Raw genomic sequence first — 15,944 nt, forward strand, 5'->3', positions numbered from 1 at the left:
AATCCCGACCATGCTATATGACAAGGGACTGAAAATAAAATCAGTCTTTTAGTAGTTCTCATGTGTGTCATGCCCTTATTACAGTACCAGTATGGCTGGAAGGCAATGCATTATTTTTCTTCTGCTCTTCAGTGTCCCAGTGTTAACAGCATTTCTTGGTGTGATATTTTTGTTTGTTTTTAGGTCAGTTTGACACAATGTGCTCATGTGACAGTTTGCAGCCAAGCATAACTAGGTGCATATGCCACAGATGGCAGCAGCAAGGAAAACAAGACAGGCTTGATTTTTCTCCACAGGTTTCAAGGTGTTCTCAAAGCAGCTTCTAGAAAGCTGCTTTATGCCTAAAGGGAGCTCTTTGTGTGCATGTTTATATACACATATATATTTATATACACATATATATTTATAAAGCTACAGTAGCTGCTACCTTTTAAATGTAGCTGGAGCCTCTACTGAAATAAAGAACCAGAGAGAAATCCCACTCAATGCTACATCTGTGTCCTTGTTCAAACATAGTAGGTGTTATAGTGATATTGCTGTGAAAAACCTAAACAACATAATTCTAAGTAGCAGTACTTAATACTACCTGTAATGGAGCACATACAAAACATCTTCAAAATTTAAAGAGGAATTAAAAATAGGGTTGGAATATAGAGGAAGAAAAACTGGTAAAAAAAAAAAAAAAAGGTATTGCATCATATAATTGATAATATGGAAACTATAAATCACCAGAAAGCATTACAATAAAAAAATACATGGTGCAGAGCATACCATGCAGCACACTTTTATATTTCCTAGGAGTGGAATTTCAGTAATAAGAACCAAAGTAGTGGTCTTTTATCTTCATCATTTTGTTATTATGTAATAGGTCTGCCCTGTGTAGCATCCTGTCTCCTGGTGATAGTATCTAGCATGATGACATAGTTGCATTGAAAGGGATACTATTTCTTCTGAACAAGGAACAGAAGTTTTCTGTATCACATATGTCTTTAAAAATTCCTGATAGTCCTTTTGTACCTGTGGTGCTTCCCCCTGCATTGATCTGCGCGTTTCTAAAATTCCTTTCAGAAATGTTCAGGAGAGCACATTCTCATTTTCTGTGGTGGTTTGGTGGGAGTTGTTTTAGTAACAATCTAGTGTGGCAGGATCTGTATTGCTTCTTAGCAAATCAGCCGTTTCAACCTCCTGTGCTGAGAACACAGACTTCTAATTCGAAGTTCTACACATTTAAAGTTAAGGTTTTCCTATAGTTAGGTTTCTTATCCTTTCATTTGCAAAAGGTTTGAAAAATTGTCAGAAATATGCTAATGGAGATACAGTCACTAGCATATTTACTGTACCTATTTACCTCCTATTGCTTTTTGCTTACTGAATCCAAAGGTCATGAAACCCTTAGTTATGGGCCATGTATATTTTTGGAAGAGTACACCTGACTTTTTGATGTGCAGCCTTTTTGACGTTACAGTAAATGATACCCACTCGTAATCCTATTGTGAATTCCTTCTTTGCTGTAAGGACGACAGCTCAAGTGAGGATGAGAGTTGTCCAAGTGTCTTAACATTGTGCTCTGCCAAGTTAAGCCTGAGACTGAGAGAACCATGATACCTAGTCCTATGCTCAAATGAATGTTTATGTAGTGCTGTAAATCTACCGCTCATTCTCTCTACATCTGCTTCTCTGTGTTGTATGGATCTACTAACCAAGGAGAGGTGCTCTCTGTGGCTGTTTGCACTGTGCTGCTGACACACTGAGGCACACCACCACTGAAATGACATTTCCATGGTCTGTAATGCAAGTGAAGAATCGTATTGAGCAGCTGCACCCTTCATTTGACAGCTCCACTGAAGGAGTTGAATTCTGCTAGTGTAGAAGGTGGATGGGCTGGAAGGAAAGATCCACCTTCCCCATTTCACACAGCGCAGTCTAGTTAAGTATATGTGTGCCACAAAGAATGATTCTCAAGATCATTTTAGGGGTTTGCCATGTTTTGAAAGAGTTTGTGCTTCAGAGGCTGGCATCTCAACTGGTTTGTAGCCTCACAGGGATGCAGAGACTGTTTTAGCAGGGGAAGTCATATTAGTTGGGCTGTAGGAAGGTAAGCTTAGCATCACAGAAAGATTCAGTTAGATGTGACTTTTCTCGGTTCCTAGAAGCAGCCGGTCAGTACATGAGCTCAGAGGCTTAACCCAGGCACTAGAATAATCACTCTCGAACTAGGTTTGTATCATGTCTTTTGCACAATGCTTCTAGGCAGAATTCAGTGGTATTATTGTCAATATAAAGGGAATGCATATTACATTAGAGCTGTAGTTTGGCACAGTTGAATTTTCAAAGTCTATCCTAAGGAGTCATCCAAGTCAGTGCCAGGAGCAGGCAGAAATAGTTGAAAGCTTGCTATCACTCAGTTTTCTCAGTCTGCCATACCAGGTAGAAGGTTTCCCCCTATTAAATATGTTCTATTTTAATTTTATTTGCATAGTTGTTAATTTTTAATGTTCCTATAGCTTCAAAACAAAAAGTTAAGAAAGCAAACAAGCTTGATAAACCAAGCAAAATTCCCTGGGGACTTTGACCATGGAGAAGAAAACATTTCTAGCAAAGTACTTTGAATGAAATCATGATCATTTAGACAAATGTACAAACTTTTCCAATTACACAAACAAGTTCAGTCCATAATAATGATTTGGTTATTTTAAATCAAAAACACTGCAACTGCCTTTAAGCCTAGGTGTCCAGACTCTCACAGCTTTCCCTCGTCTTGTCCTGCAGTGGATTTTAATTCTTAGTTGTGCCAAGGTGACTTTAAACATCAAAGTGTGTAGCCATACTTTTGGTGAGCCACACTTTTGGTCAGAAGTGATACGATTACCATTTTCTGAGGATGAACAGTATGAAGTTGAATTTTTTAAGTATGAGTGGGGGAAAATGTGTTTAGAGGCATGTCTTTCTCCTAACCTTTCATGTCAGTCTGATCTTTCATGTCGTGACTTATGGGACTTTGCATATGGTTTGAACTGGAGGAAGATGGATGACACAACAAAGCTGTATCTGACATTCAGAAAAGAGGGAGCTACAAAGCAAAGGCAGTTGGAACCTCCCCAAATGCTGTGAGAACAAACTGTGACATTTTCCCCTTTGTTTTTATTTGATTTAATGATTTGGCTTCAAGTCAGGTTTTGTGTTGATTGTTTAGTTACAGCTGAAGAGCATTTTGCCCTCTTTCCTTTCTCCTTCCCATTTATTGCATTTCTATTTGCATACATCCTTACTGAAGCATTTCTTTAATGGGCATAAGAAGGGAGACACATCACATCATGGTGGTGTCTAAACTACAAGGGCAGTTTGTGGGCTATCTCCCTAAACAGTCTGTGGGTACCCCAAGGTCCTGATCATTTAACTTGAGAGATTTACTAACATTCTTGCTCCTGGCACTTGTTTTTGTGCTGGGGAGACCAGGCTGTACCCAGTTTACAGGGAGCACTTGGGTACATAAAGGTCTAGATGCACCCATTTGTATCCTGACATACATTTAAATTGTAATCCTAGTGTTCACCCAGGCTTGGGAACTGGACAGTGCTCCTGGGCCCTGCAGCCGAAGCACACCCTTTGGGAATGGCTTCACTGGGAGTCTTACAGGATTAGTGTTTACCCTGTATCTTGTAGTCTTTTAAATTTGAGGTAGAACTGCAACACTTTCCCCCAGACTCTTACCAAGTTCCTTCCTACAGCACTGGAGAAACCAAATCAGGTTCATGTGGGTTTGGAAAACTATAGCTGCTCCTGTTTTGCTATTCTCTCTGAAACGACTGGGAATCTATGAGAAACCAATTAAAAATGTATGGAAAAAGTGTCTCAAAATGTTTTATGAGCTGATGTTATGTATCAGTTGAAATAGCAAAACAGCCAGCCTTTCTGCTAAAGTATGTAAAGTGCATCATGTCTAGCAGGGTTTTAGTCTAATAAAGGTTGTTTTACTTCTCTCTGTCTTCAGTTTGCATTACAGGAATGCAACTCCTGAATTTGAATGTACTGTGCTCCACTTAAAAACCTGCTACACCCCTCCAGAGTTGGAAAGATTCTGCTTTCGGATTGGCTTTGTATGCTGCCCCATTGGCTGGGAGCAGCTTAGCCCACGTTACTTACTTAAATAAAAGAACAATATGAAGTAAACAGTTGCCCTTTGTAGTCTGTGTGAAATTCTTATTTAAGAAAATATTAGCCAAAAATTGGAGTATGGGGAAGTGGCAGAATGTGAATATATGCTTGTGACACTCATCTCAACTAACGTAGGAAAATGAAACAAAATTGAGCCAACCTTATTATATTTTTCAGATTCATTTTAGCCTGCAGCCCTTCTTTTTCTCACAAACCACTAGACTTTAATTTGGATAGTTCAGCAAACTTACAGTCAGATGCAGAATTGATTCATAGATGCTGCTGTTAAAAGCTGATTATGTGGACATGAAACAAACTGTGGAGCTCAATTAGTTAGGATGCCTCCTTCAAAGACTTCTGCAGGAATCTGGTTTATAATTCAGTTCATACTGTATGCTTACCTTTAGATGCTCTTCAGAAACTCAACACACCCTTTGATGAAACAAGTTATCCACTGTTTAATAACTGGGGTTTTTATTGTGGATTGGAAAACATCTGTAATGAATGGATTGTTCTAAGTCTTTCCTCTGTGTGATTTAGTATGCTTCTGGTGCTATGTATGGAAATTTCCCTTACCTGCTTACCTGCTTACCTTCAGTAAGCAAAGGCGCTTTTTTTTTTTTTTTTTTTTTTTTTTTTTTTTTTTTTTTTTTTTTTTTTTTTTTTTTTTTTTTTTTTTTTTTTTTGTGGCAGGGCATGGTTGGGCTAGTTAAATTTGATCAGTTGCCTAATATGGTTCCTCATATGTTTACGTGAATGCAGTTGTCACCATAGGGATGAGGAGAAGCAATTAAAGGCTGGTGATGGCAAAGGATAAAACTGCTTCTTTCTGCAACACCTGTTTGCACTGGTGGAAGTGCCTTTGGACCTGTGGAATGAGTCCTGGTGAAAGTTAGACTTGCTGTCTAGGTTATAGTGCAGTAATTATCATCTCATGAATGTAATTGAAGTGACAACATCTGCTCTTGAAACGTCAAGGAAACACTGGTGTGGTGTTGATGTTTGCTGCAGAGCTCTGACTGCAGATTGTCTCTGGGAGGGGAAAATGCATCCTAGTAGTGAAGGTTGTTGCAAACACAGACAGCTGCTAAGCTTGTCATCTGAAAGGCTGAGTTCCTTCAGGTTTTGTGGTCAGTGATTTTCTTCACTGGGCTTTCAGATTGCTTTGCTGCGTTAGATCTTAAAGGACCTCTAACTTGAACGAGGAGTGAGACATGCTTTGAGTTTGGATTTTTGTTTCTTTCATTGTCACTTTCATTCTTCTCTAAATTTATGATGGGTTGATGACACTATGGGTTTGTGAGTTGTAGTGGTGTGATCAAACCAAACACAGGCAATATTCTAGGAAAGTAAACCAAATATATATGTATCATGGCTAGAGACAAATTTTGTATTCAAACTGATAGTTCTCTCCTTATTTTTGCACTTTAAAGAGATTTATGTCTTTGGATTTGTGTATTGGAAATCTTCACAGTATGAGGTTTTTATGTAACTATCGAGAAACCACAAATTATTATCTGAGATACACCTGTTTGATTTTCCAAGCTATTATGGAAGAAGTCCTGTAAAACTGTAAAGTTTTTTCCTTGGGTGTTAAACTGATTACTAGAAGCCAAATGTCAAGAACAAGCCTGAAGAATTATTTGTCAAGCATAGCTGGTCATCTGTCAAGCACCTACTGCTGGTGTTGAAAGCCAGTTGGAAGGAGGGATTTGCACTCTTGTGTTAGTGTAAAAAGAATGGGTCTGACAGATCAAGGACCTTTGAGTCATCTTGCTTTTAAGAAATCCACCTGGTGCCTGCCCTGAACAAAGAGTTTTGTGCTTTGTAAGAGTAGTAATAATTGAAAAGGCTGTGTAGCTTTTTTGAGCAGCAAGTATGAACTGGCCTATTTGCAATACCAAAACTGAATGGCCATGTGTTTTGGAAATTTAATACTCAAGCAGTTAATCTGACAGTAATCTTAATATAAAGGCTTTGAGCATGATGTAATCAGGCCTTGATGCTATTGTCTGTGTACAAGAAGGTTATCTAAGGCCACGATGAATGATTATAGGGTGCCCAGATAAGGTTTGATAGAATAGACAATGGAAAATTCTCCTCCAACCTAGTTGATAGGGTGATTCGGGGTGACATGAGTAGACCTCAAAAAAGATTCCTCTCCTGAGGGTGCTGAGGTAGCTCTGTTTCCCCCGCCTCTCTCAGCACAGTGATGAGGTCTGGGACAGGTCTGGAGAGCTCCATGTGATGGTGAAGATTTGTTTCCTTGCTAAAGCACAGGCTATCTGTAGTGCAATGTTTGCATCCCAATAGCTCCACTTGGAATAAAAGTTCATATGGGAGGGGGAGAAGGTTATTTATGTGTGAATTAGCCTTGTATAAGGGTAGGGGTGTTATGCATATACTTTCTTTCATCAGTTGCTCATGAGAATTTCATAGGAATTTGGTAGAAAGAAATTTAGAAATCAGATTTTTTTTTTCTTTTGGATTCCCCTTTGTGAAAAACAAATGAAATTCAGCCTGGTGTGACACTCTGCAGGAGCTTGGTTAGGACTTCAGAGCTGTACAGGTTGTTACATTGCTTAAATACATATTAAAAATATTCCTGATCCATAAACCACAATCAACTCCATTAATGAAGAGCAGCATTTTCATAGGTCCAACTTAAAGAATAGAACTGTTTTAAGAACAGTGGTGTGCACTGAGAGTGGTGTACTTGAGAGCTCAGCTCCAGTGCTGCCAAAAGAAAATTACCAGTTCTATTGTGGTGACCTCTACTGCTGTTCCTGTGTTAGTGTCCACACATGGAGCAGGATGGTCAAATTACTATGACAAGAAGCTTGTGAATTGATTTAGTTCTTACACAGTTGATTATACATGCTAATGAATTGATTTTGTGCATTAAAAATGAATATTAATTTTTTCCTGGTATAATGTATTATGGAAAACCTTGGGAATTGTTTTTCTAACATTTGACATCTTATTTTGTAAATTATCTCTCTAGAGGTTTTGAGCTTGGGCTTTTTTATTTTCTATGCATGTTATGTACAAATTCAGCAGAAATATTGCTTCAGTCTTGGCTGTGTGTGGGTTTTTTAAACTAAAATCTTTATTTTGTGTATGTCATTACTCTAAAAAAGATACATGACATTCTGTGAAAGAAGCAGCAGCAAAATACCACACAACTGGAGTATATAGTGATTAATTAGCAATAATATATTTTTAAATTTGGTGAGTTTTTAAGATAACTACAAAATTACCTAAAGCTGAGTAAATTGTCCCTAAAGAGGTCTGCTCTTTGCTTTGTTTTGATTTTTTTCTTTTATATTAATTAATTTATTTATTTGTGTATTTTACATTTTTGTAGAAGGCATTAAAAAGATGCTCAGGTCATGATTCATGGTTTAGCCTCATATATAGTGTTGTTACTAAATTTGCTTCACTGCTAGTGAGCCCATACTTTTGAGGAGATATTAAAGGTACCATGTGGGCATCCATGGAGAAGGTAAAAGAGTTATGACCCTGATTCAAAGCAAAACACCACCCTTCTGCACAATAGAATAGGTGTCCTAGAAAATGTGTCCTTTTCATTGAAATGGCTCCTACTGCATGTAAAACTGATGTTTAAAATACTTTGGTCCCTGCTTTTGCCTGTCTGTTCAATTGTGCTTCTCATAAATCCCTTGATATTTTGTAAGCTATTTGAATGAAGACATAAAGTAAAATTTTATACTGAGTTTTTTTTCCTCTTGTATTTTTTTAGATACTTCAAGAAGTGTTAAAGCATCTCCAGAAACAGCTGAAAAATTTTTTCAGAAGTTAAGAAATAAATATGAATTCACAATTCTTGTGACCTTAAAACAAGCCCATTTGAATTCAGGGGTTATTCTCTCTATTCATCATTTAGATCACAGGTAAGCACTGATATCTGTATACTGGCTAATAAAAGTATATGTATTTATGCAGTAAAAATTGAATATAAATTAGAGCAAAATTGTTGTGTAGCAGATCATTTGCAAATATTCATAGTGTTTAGATAGCCATATTGTGCAGATTCATAAAAATTCACAGATCCAAATCAGCGGAGGAAAGGGGAATAGATGTTAGTCTTTACATTCTCTTGCCACCAAGGGCATGAAAAGGCAGTTCTTTGTTGTCGTTCGTAACCATAAGGACCAGATGATCAGCTGGTGTAAAAGTGTCACGTCAGTAGAGCTGCACTGATTCTCAAAGCTGTGCCCTGTATGTTCACCTCTTCACCAGTTTTTAACACTGCAAGCAGTTTTAAAAAAACAAAAAAATCCTTCAGATATGGGCTTATACCCCCCCATGAATGGCAGAGAACTTTACTAAAAATATTTGCAATGTTTGCTAGAAAACCTTTCCTGGCCACAATAACCTCATGCGGTGCTACAGGCTGGGGACAGAGTGGCTGGAAAGCTGCCCAGTGGAAAAGGACCTGGGGGTGCTGGTCAACAACCAGTGAACATGAGCCAGCAGCGTGCCCAGGTGGCCAAGAAGGCCAGTGGCATCCTGCCCTGTATCAGAAATAGCATGGCCAGAAGGACTAGGGAAGTGATTGTCCCTCTGTACTTGGCACTGGTGAGGCCATACCTCGAGGATTGTGTCCAGTTCCAGGTCTCTCAATTCAGGAAGGACATCGAGGTGCTGAAGTGTGTCCAGAGAAGGGCAAGGACGCTTGTGAAGGGTCTTATGGGAGCACAAGTCTTACGGGAGTGGCTGAGGGAGCTGGGTTTCCCTGGAGAAGAATAGGCTCAGGGGTGACCTTATTATTCTCTACAACTACTTGAAAGGAGGTTGTAGCCAGGTGAGGGTTGCACCCCCAGGCAACTTTTCCCAGGCCACCAGCAACTGGACAAGAGGACATAGGTGTGCTAGGGTAGGTTTAGATTGGACATTAGGAGGAATGAATGCACAGAAAGGGTGATTAGACATTAGAATGGACTACTCAGGGTGTCACCATCCCTGGAGGTGTTTAAGAATAGACTGGACGGAGCACTTAGTGCCATGGTCTAGTTGACAGGGTGGTGTTTGGTCATAGGTTGGACTCAAAGATCTCAGAGGACTCTTCCAACCTAACCAATTCTGTGATTCTTTGGTGATGTGATCTTCTGGTTATCTGCATGTCAAAATTTGAACTGTCTTACATCAACAGAAAGCATTTGTCAAAGTTTCTAGTTGAAATCAGAAGGTCCATGTTATGTGTGTAGGTATTTTAACTGTGGATGTGTAACTTAGTGGCACTGTTGAACATTTTTTGGGCCCTTTTTCTATTGACTGTGAAAACTGTTATTATTCTTATTCTAATGTTATAGTGTTAGAGCTATGAAAATGGAGATAATAACCAGTTTGTGCCTTGGTGAAAAAACCTCCTGCCACCATTTGTCTTCTTTATCTTATTATTTCCTCTTATAACTTTTCTGTAGGGATATATTCTTTGTTTAGTTTTTGGGTCTCCTTGTAAGCCTTTGGATAATCGAAAAAGAAGAAAAAGGTTTTTTTAGTTTATTTAGGCAAATAGTCATTCATTAGGTCAGATTTTTTGAAGCAGGTAAAGAACAATCTACTTGTTAATACTTCGTTGTGGTTTTTTGGATAATATTGGGTAATCCATTTGAAAAGAAACTAGAAGAATTTGGTGCAAATATGTTAGTTTACAGCAATTGAGAGCATTTCCTAAATTGCAGTTACTTTTAAAAATTTTATTATTTCCTTTATAGATCTAAAATAGTTTACATGATTCAGAGTTCACTGACTTTGTGTTGTCTAGTTTTATGTGGTTGTTTTTGTTCTTTTTTTGCTGGTTCCATTTTGAAGATCATAAAACATAAATACTTCCACTGAGATATGAACATGCAACTATTTAAAGCTTTGGGTCTTAAGAAGTTGACAGGATTGGTTTCACAAAGTTTGCTCTTGAATGTCATGTGCTGAATCCTGTCTTTGGGCTGTCAGAGAGATACAGAAGTTCTCCATGTAAGTCTGAGGCTTGGGCATTTGCTGAGACTGGGCTGTTGCTGTCACCACTAAAAGGAGCTCCTGAAATGATGTTCTGCAAATATAGTAATCTTTTCATACTCAGTGAAATGGTTTTACTTTTATTTTCCTAGCTGAATATCAAAGCTGACTTCCCATTTTATAATAATTATGCTTTTCTCTAGTATTTAATATATTAAAATATTTAAAAATAAACTTAGTGAAAAAATCTGAAACAGTACTTTTTACTGTCTCTTTCTAACTTGCTCATACATTTCCACAGACATTGCTTTTTTCCCCGCTGATTAGAGCAGCCAAGGCACTCAGGCAGTGTTAGTTTTGGGCACAGTGTGGAGATTGATACTTCCAAAAAAACCCCAACTTTTGGGTGTCAAGGAATCCAAATTACATGTCAGTAATTGTTCAGGTGAATTTCAGGCAGCTGAATGCATCTTTTATGTGTGGCATATGTCTGAAAGATAGAAATTATGAATATTTTCTTAACTTGAGAGCATCACCTTGACCACATACAGTGCCCTGCCTAAAATGCATTTTACTTCACATTAACAAGGTGAATGTTTAATTGTGTGAATGAAGGGATGCCTTAAGTCTGAGTAGAAGCACTGTTAAACACTGATTACTGTGTGTTTACTCACAGCTTTCAGTTTAAGCTGTATTATCCTCCTCACTTCTGAATTTGTCTTATGTAATTCTTGAAGGAACAGTCAGCAGAGAGATGATTTTAATCTGTGATGAGGTTGTAATATATGTTAGGTCTCGCTATTCCATCATATATTTTTATTTAATCATCAGCAGTGGAGAGATATAATAAACCTTTTTCTTCCTTATTGGTTAGATGGCTTTATGTAACTAATGTTATATTCCTGTCTCTTGAGATTCTGCATATTAGGCCTCTTAAAACAGGAAATTGATGGGTTGTAGTTTATTCATTCTTTCCTTTGGTTAGTGCTTTTTATGTCCCGAAACAGAGCACTGAAATCAATAGAATATTATGGACAGCTATTCTCTATACTTAATTTGTACTTCTACTAATTTTGTCACTTTCTGCCTTACTTAACATTTGTTTTCACAGTGGTTGGTGTCTTCTGATTATCTGCTGTCAAATGGGCGGTACTGTACAGTAGTTTCTGACCTCTTTCAGTATGCTGGAGGAACTTCTCTGTGACATTTTATCTCTTACTGATTTATGTGTACAAGGAGATAAGTTGCCAGAGGTGAATTCCCAATGCATGAGATTTGTTTTCCTATTTAATCATCGTATTAAAATAGAGGTGGGATGATATGTTCCCAGCTTTTCGTTAATGAGTATCAGAATTTCTGGACTGCAGTGTGAAGAGTCCTCTCTGACACCACAAAATCTGCTGCAAACACGTTACACTGAGAAAAGCTTTCAGTATTTACTACTTAAGCCAATAATTACCACTTAAGCCAATAATTTGCAGAGCAGACATTAGGTAAGACTAATATGGCATTCATTTTCAAACATTAAAACTGTATGTAGCTGTTCCCTGTGCCAAAAGAAGTAGTAGCTTATTTCTGTATTTTAAACCACTCCATGATGTTCTTTGTTGGAAGAGAGGAGGGTTGTAGTGGTTGTATTGTGGTTTTTTGGTTTTAAATCATAGTGGCTGTTTCTTACTGGTCTGATGACAGTCATTAACCTTCTGGTATTTGTTCATAACAATAAATTGCTTTTGAATTCAATTTCTCTAGTGATTTAAAACTTCTCTGGTGTTAGTCTTCTATTCTTTTGATACAGGTTGCATGTTTCATCAAACCTGTCAAAAAAAAATTTTTTTTTCATTCATTCACTGCTTTTCTAGTGCACGAGAAGATTCTTTGGCACAAAGGATTCTCTTTGTAGATACTGACAGCTTGGTTTGGCTCTTTATCCCAAAAGAGAAAAATTCCTTGTTTCTGTTTGTTTGTGAGATTAACTTCTATCCCCAAGTATGGGGTTAGATGGAAATATTTGTAAAGCAGCAGTTCTGTGTTATACTGAGTTTAATGTCCTCATAATGTTAGGAATCACTATTTCTTTAAGTGTTGGTTATGAAAGTTATTATAAATTTGATTGACACCATGTCACTGTTGCTTGGGGATTTTTTTTCTTCAGTTTAGTTTATACTTTGTGACCAAAAAAAAAAAAAAAAAAAAAGAAAAAAGGAAAAATATTACCAATAGTGTGTACATTCTTGTCATGCATGCATGCACATTGAAAACTATTCTGTAATTTTTTTTAATCAAGTGAGGCCAGTCTGTCCAATGTAAATCACCATAGTGCCAACTAATCCAGGGTGAATTGGTTGAAAACTTCTTATCAGAATGCTTCTATACCTGGAACCTCTTACTTGAATTGAGACTAGTGACAGGCCTTTTTGAATAAGAGACAAACGATTATTCCTTCCTAAACCACCACTGAAATAGTTGAAATATGAGTTTTGACAGATACTATTATTCCTCTGCTGTTGTTTGAAATGCTTTTATGAACAAGTAAATAGCAAAGAAAATTCTATTCTTACAGGGTAGGAAATGGGAGGAGTTATTTTGAAAGTACCTTTTTCTTTTACTAATGCATATATCAGGAAGTTGCTTATTTTATTATAGTCCTCTTACTCTCCTTGGACAAACTTTGTTAAGAAATGGAAAGAGAGGGCTGGTTTGTGCCATTTGTTTTTATACTGTTTGATCTGAGAAAGTTCTTCCCTCATTGATTTTTTTTTTTTTGTACAAGGGGAAGCTTCACATAGGCAAGACTGATATTCCTAGGACTGAGAATAAAGTGGAAATAAATATATTGATAAATGGGGTTAGTGAGAGAGATAAGAGGAATGAGAGCAATTGCTCAAAGGCAAGAATTAATATTTAAAAAAATATTTTCTTGTTTGGGAATTCGATTTCATATCCATGGCTCAAACAGGAATGGTGTGGACAATGTACTGTAATATCAGGTTTGAATTTTTCTGAGTGTCATGGTTTTGCTCACCAGCCCATCCCTGGGGCTGAAGATGGTTTTGTCCTGGTGGTTTCCAGACAGCACCTTTTATAAGAATAGCTTTTGAAGTGCATTGAAGTGCATTGAAGAGCTTGGTGAGACCTCAGTTCCTGCTTGTGGCTCCTGGCTTCTCCCTTCAGTGCTGTGGGAAGGCTGGATGGGAGCCCTGCCTTCTCATCAGTGCTAGCATTGGAGGAACTGGGATATCTTGTTCCTCTAACAGCCAGGGACTCTTGCATCATAGCACTAAACTCAGCAGAAGCTATTCAGACTCTACAAGGTGTGGGGGAGATTTTTCCTCCCTGATTTAGAGGCAGAGTTGACCTCAAACTTTTCTAAGTGGAGAGATCTCTCAGGTGAGAGGCGAGTTCTTGACTTCAAAGCCAGCAAAGGCTTCCAGACCACAGCAGTCCCGCTGAAATCAGATGAGGGGCTGCAAGATGGTGATAGAAACAATATCTTATTGACATCCATTTTTGTCCCATGTCCTTTAATAGTTTGAATCAGATAGAGACACTGAGGGGGACACTGATGGGAAGGATTTGAGCAGTCTCAGATATTTGTTTCCTAGCCTTCACCTTCATATCATGGTATTGCAACCTCACTCTCCTAGCTGCTCCCTTGTGCTGTGGCTTCCTTCTGTCTGGGGAAAAGGTGCAGTGCTGTGCAGTAGTAGTTTGTGCAGGTGCATGTGTGTGGATGGTGTTTGTCTGCCCTTCCAGACATTTCTCACCTGACTGTTCTCTCCCATGAACATCCCAATGAGGAGGGTGTTCCTCCATGCATATCCCAGCACTGGGCTCCAGTGCCTGAGCACATTAAGCACCTCCCTCCTCCCCAGCTGTCCTCCGTAGCTATCCAGTGCAAGGAGCAGTGTTGTGCTGGAACACCATTTTGTGGTGGAAGAAAATAAACAGCAAAAGAGATGTAAGTGCCAGAATAATCAGTAGCTCTCTGGTTGGGGGGCTTCAGAGGCATTTTCCACATATGGTTAATCTCTACTCTGCCTGATTTGGAGCAGGGACTTGAACTTGTCTCAGATGGGAAAAAAAACACAAGTGCCCTGAGGAGTATCATTGTCTTTTTCTTTCTTTTTGCCCCCACTTGATGCAGTGGTGGTGCAGCTTTGTTGGCAGTGCCTGGCCAGGGCTGTGCTAGTAAACCAAACAGCACCCAGGCTGGAGCACTGGCCTGCTGTTCATTTTGCATAATTGTTAGCATCTTCCCTATCATGCTTTTGTCTCTCCTGCAGATGATGTCAGGGCCAGTCTGTGGAGCAGCATTGTCCAGGGCCTGTTCCCACCAGGCAGTGTGGAAAAACGCACCAATGTCAGGGAAAAAGTATGAGAGAGCATCAACATGGGTGTGAGTTGTAGTGGAACACTACTGTTCACGTTTATCTTTAGGACCAGGGAGTTGGCCTAACTGGCTTTATTTATTAGTGCAGGCATAGGGCTTGACATCAACTTACTGAATTTAGATTTCTCTTGTACCTGTGTTTTATTGATAATATGATGTAATGGAAAAGCCTCATAGCCCCATCAGGTCTTCCTGAGAGGCTGGTTTACTGTCCTATTGTTTGTTCATTCTATGTTGATATGGGTAATACCCTCTTCTAATTCTGAGCTCTCTTCGCTTGGGTTCTCAGGTTTTGTATAGGTAACAACCATGATTTTAAAGAGTATTTGAGAAAGTCTTTTAGAAAACCTTAGATTCTCTCTCTCTCTCTCTCTCTCTCTCTCTCTCTCTCTCTCTCTCTCTCTCTCTCTCTCTCTCATTTTAGCAAGCATTTCATCCTAGACCCTGCAAGCTTTGCTGTGATAATGTTTCTGGTTTCTGTCAAAATATTTGGTTTTAATAGATGGATCAACACTTTTGAACAAAAGTCAGAAAATCCTAAGTCAGAAAGTTCATTTCTGGCTCCAAAACTGTATTCAGCAAAAGAAAGGAACAGAAGTGGAATTGCTGGCTTTCCTGCCCATTGTGCACTTGCAATAAGTGTTACCAACATATCCAGGAAAATAAAGACCATTTCTAAATTTTTTGCTCTCTGGCAAAACTGCCAATCTTCTCTTACCTAGGTAGAATTCTAGATAGTCAAGGAAAAGGGCAAAGCCAGTAAGATCAAGAAGTAGTGTAAGAAGTGGAAACTAGATTTTTACAGGTAAAATGAAGTTGGTGCGTTACATTTCATATAATCATAGAATCATTTAGTTTGAAAAAATGAGAATCCATCTGGGGATATTTTGATGCCATGTTGTTCTAGGGGATGCACCAAGCTGTAAAAACTCCTAGTTAATGTTTCAGAATGCTAAATATTACTTCCAAATAGAAGAATAAGGCTCTCACTCCTGACTGCCCAGTCATCATACCATGGAAAATAGCAAATAATGCGTTGCTGAATGTGATAGTGGTGCTGTGTGAATTACTTTTACGTCTTCATAATCTACACCCAGAAGAATAGCTTACTGCTATTGTAACTGTAGTTTGCAATGAGTAGGGTCTACTGAATGGGATCTCTGTATTTTTTTGTTTTGTTTGTTTGTTTGTTTTATTTAATTATACCTAACAAAGAAGCCAGAACTTTCATATAAAAATCTTCAGATGAAGACTTTTTTATAAGTAGTGGAGCTAAGGATTTTAATTTTATTCTTAAGTACATATTCCTCTTTAATTTTATTGGTGTTTCTTTTTAGTGTAGATTGAAAAGTCATGAAGAACTCTTTTAACACTATACCTATAACTTTAAGTAGGAAAAGTTAAAAAAAAAAAATCC

The 15,944-nt window shown here is 38.2% G+C and overlaps 1 protein-coding gene across 1 annotated transcript in view; it reads left to right on the forward strand.

Annotated features, from left to right (window-relative positions):
• Positions 1 to 15,944, forward strand: part of NELL2 (neural EGFL like 2) — a 144,333-nt gene that overhangs the window by 11,618 nt on the left and 116,771 nt on the right. The window contains exon 3 of the mRNA XM_027892909.1: positions 7,919 to 8,069. Coding sequence (XP_027748710.1) covers positions 7,919 to 8,069 — 151 coding nt within the window. The remainder of the gene's footprint in view (positions 1 to 7,918; positions 8,070 to 15,944) is intronic.

This window comes from Empidonax traillii, unplaced genomic scaffold (genome assembly GCF_003031625.1).
Source record: "Empidonax traillii isolate 1590-97213 ecotype Southwest subspecies unplaced genomic scaffold, ASM303162v1 scaffold374:size1477467, whole genome shotgun sequence".
Taxonomy (NCBI): Eukaryota; Metazoa; Chordata; class Aves; order Passeriformes; family Tyrannidae; genus Empidonax; species Empidonax traillii.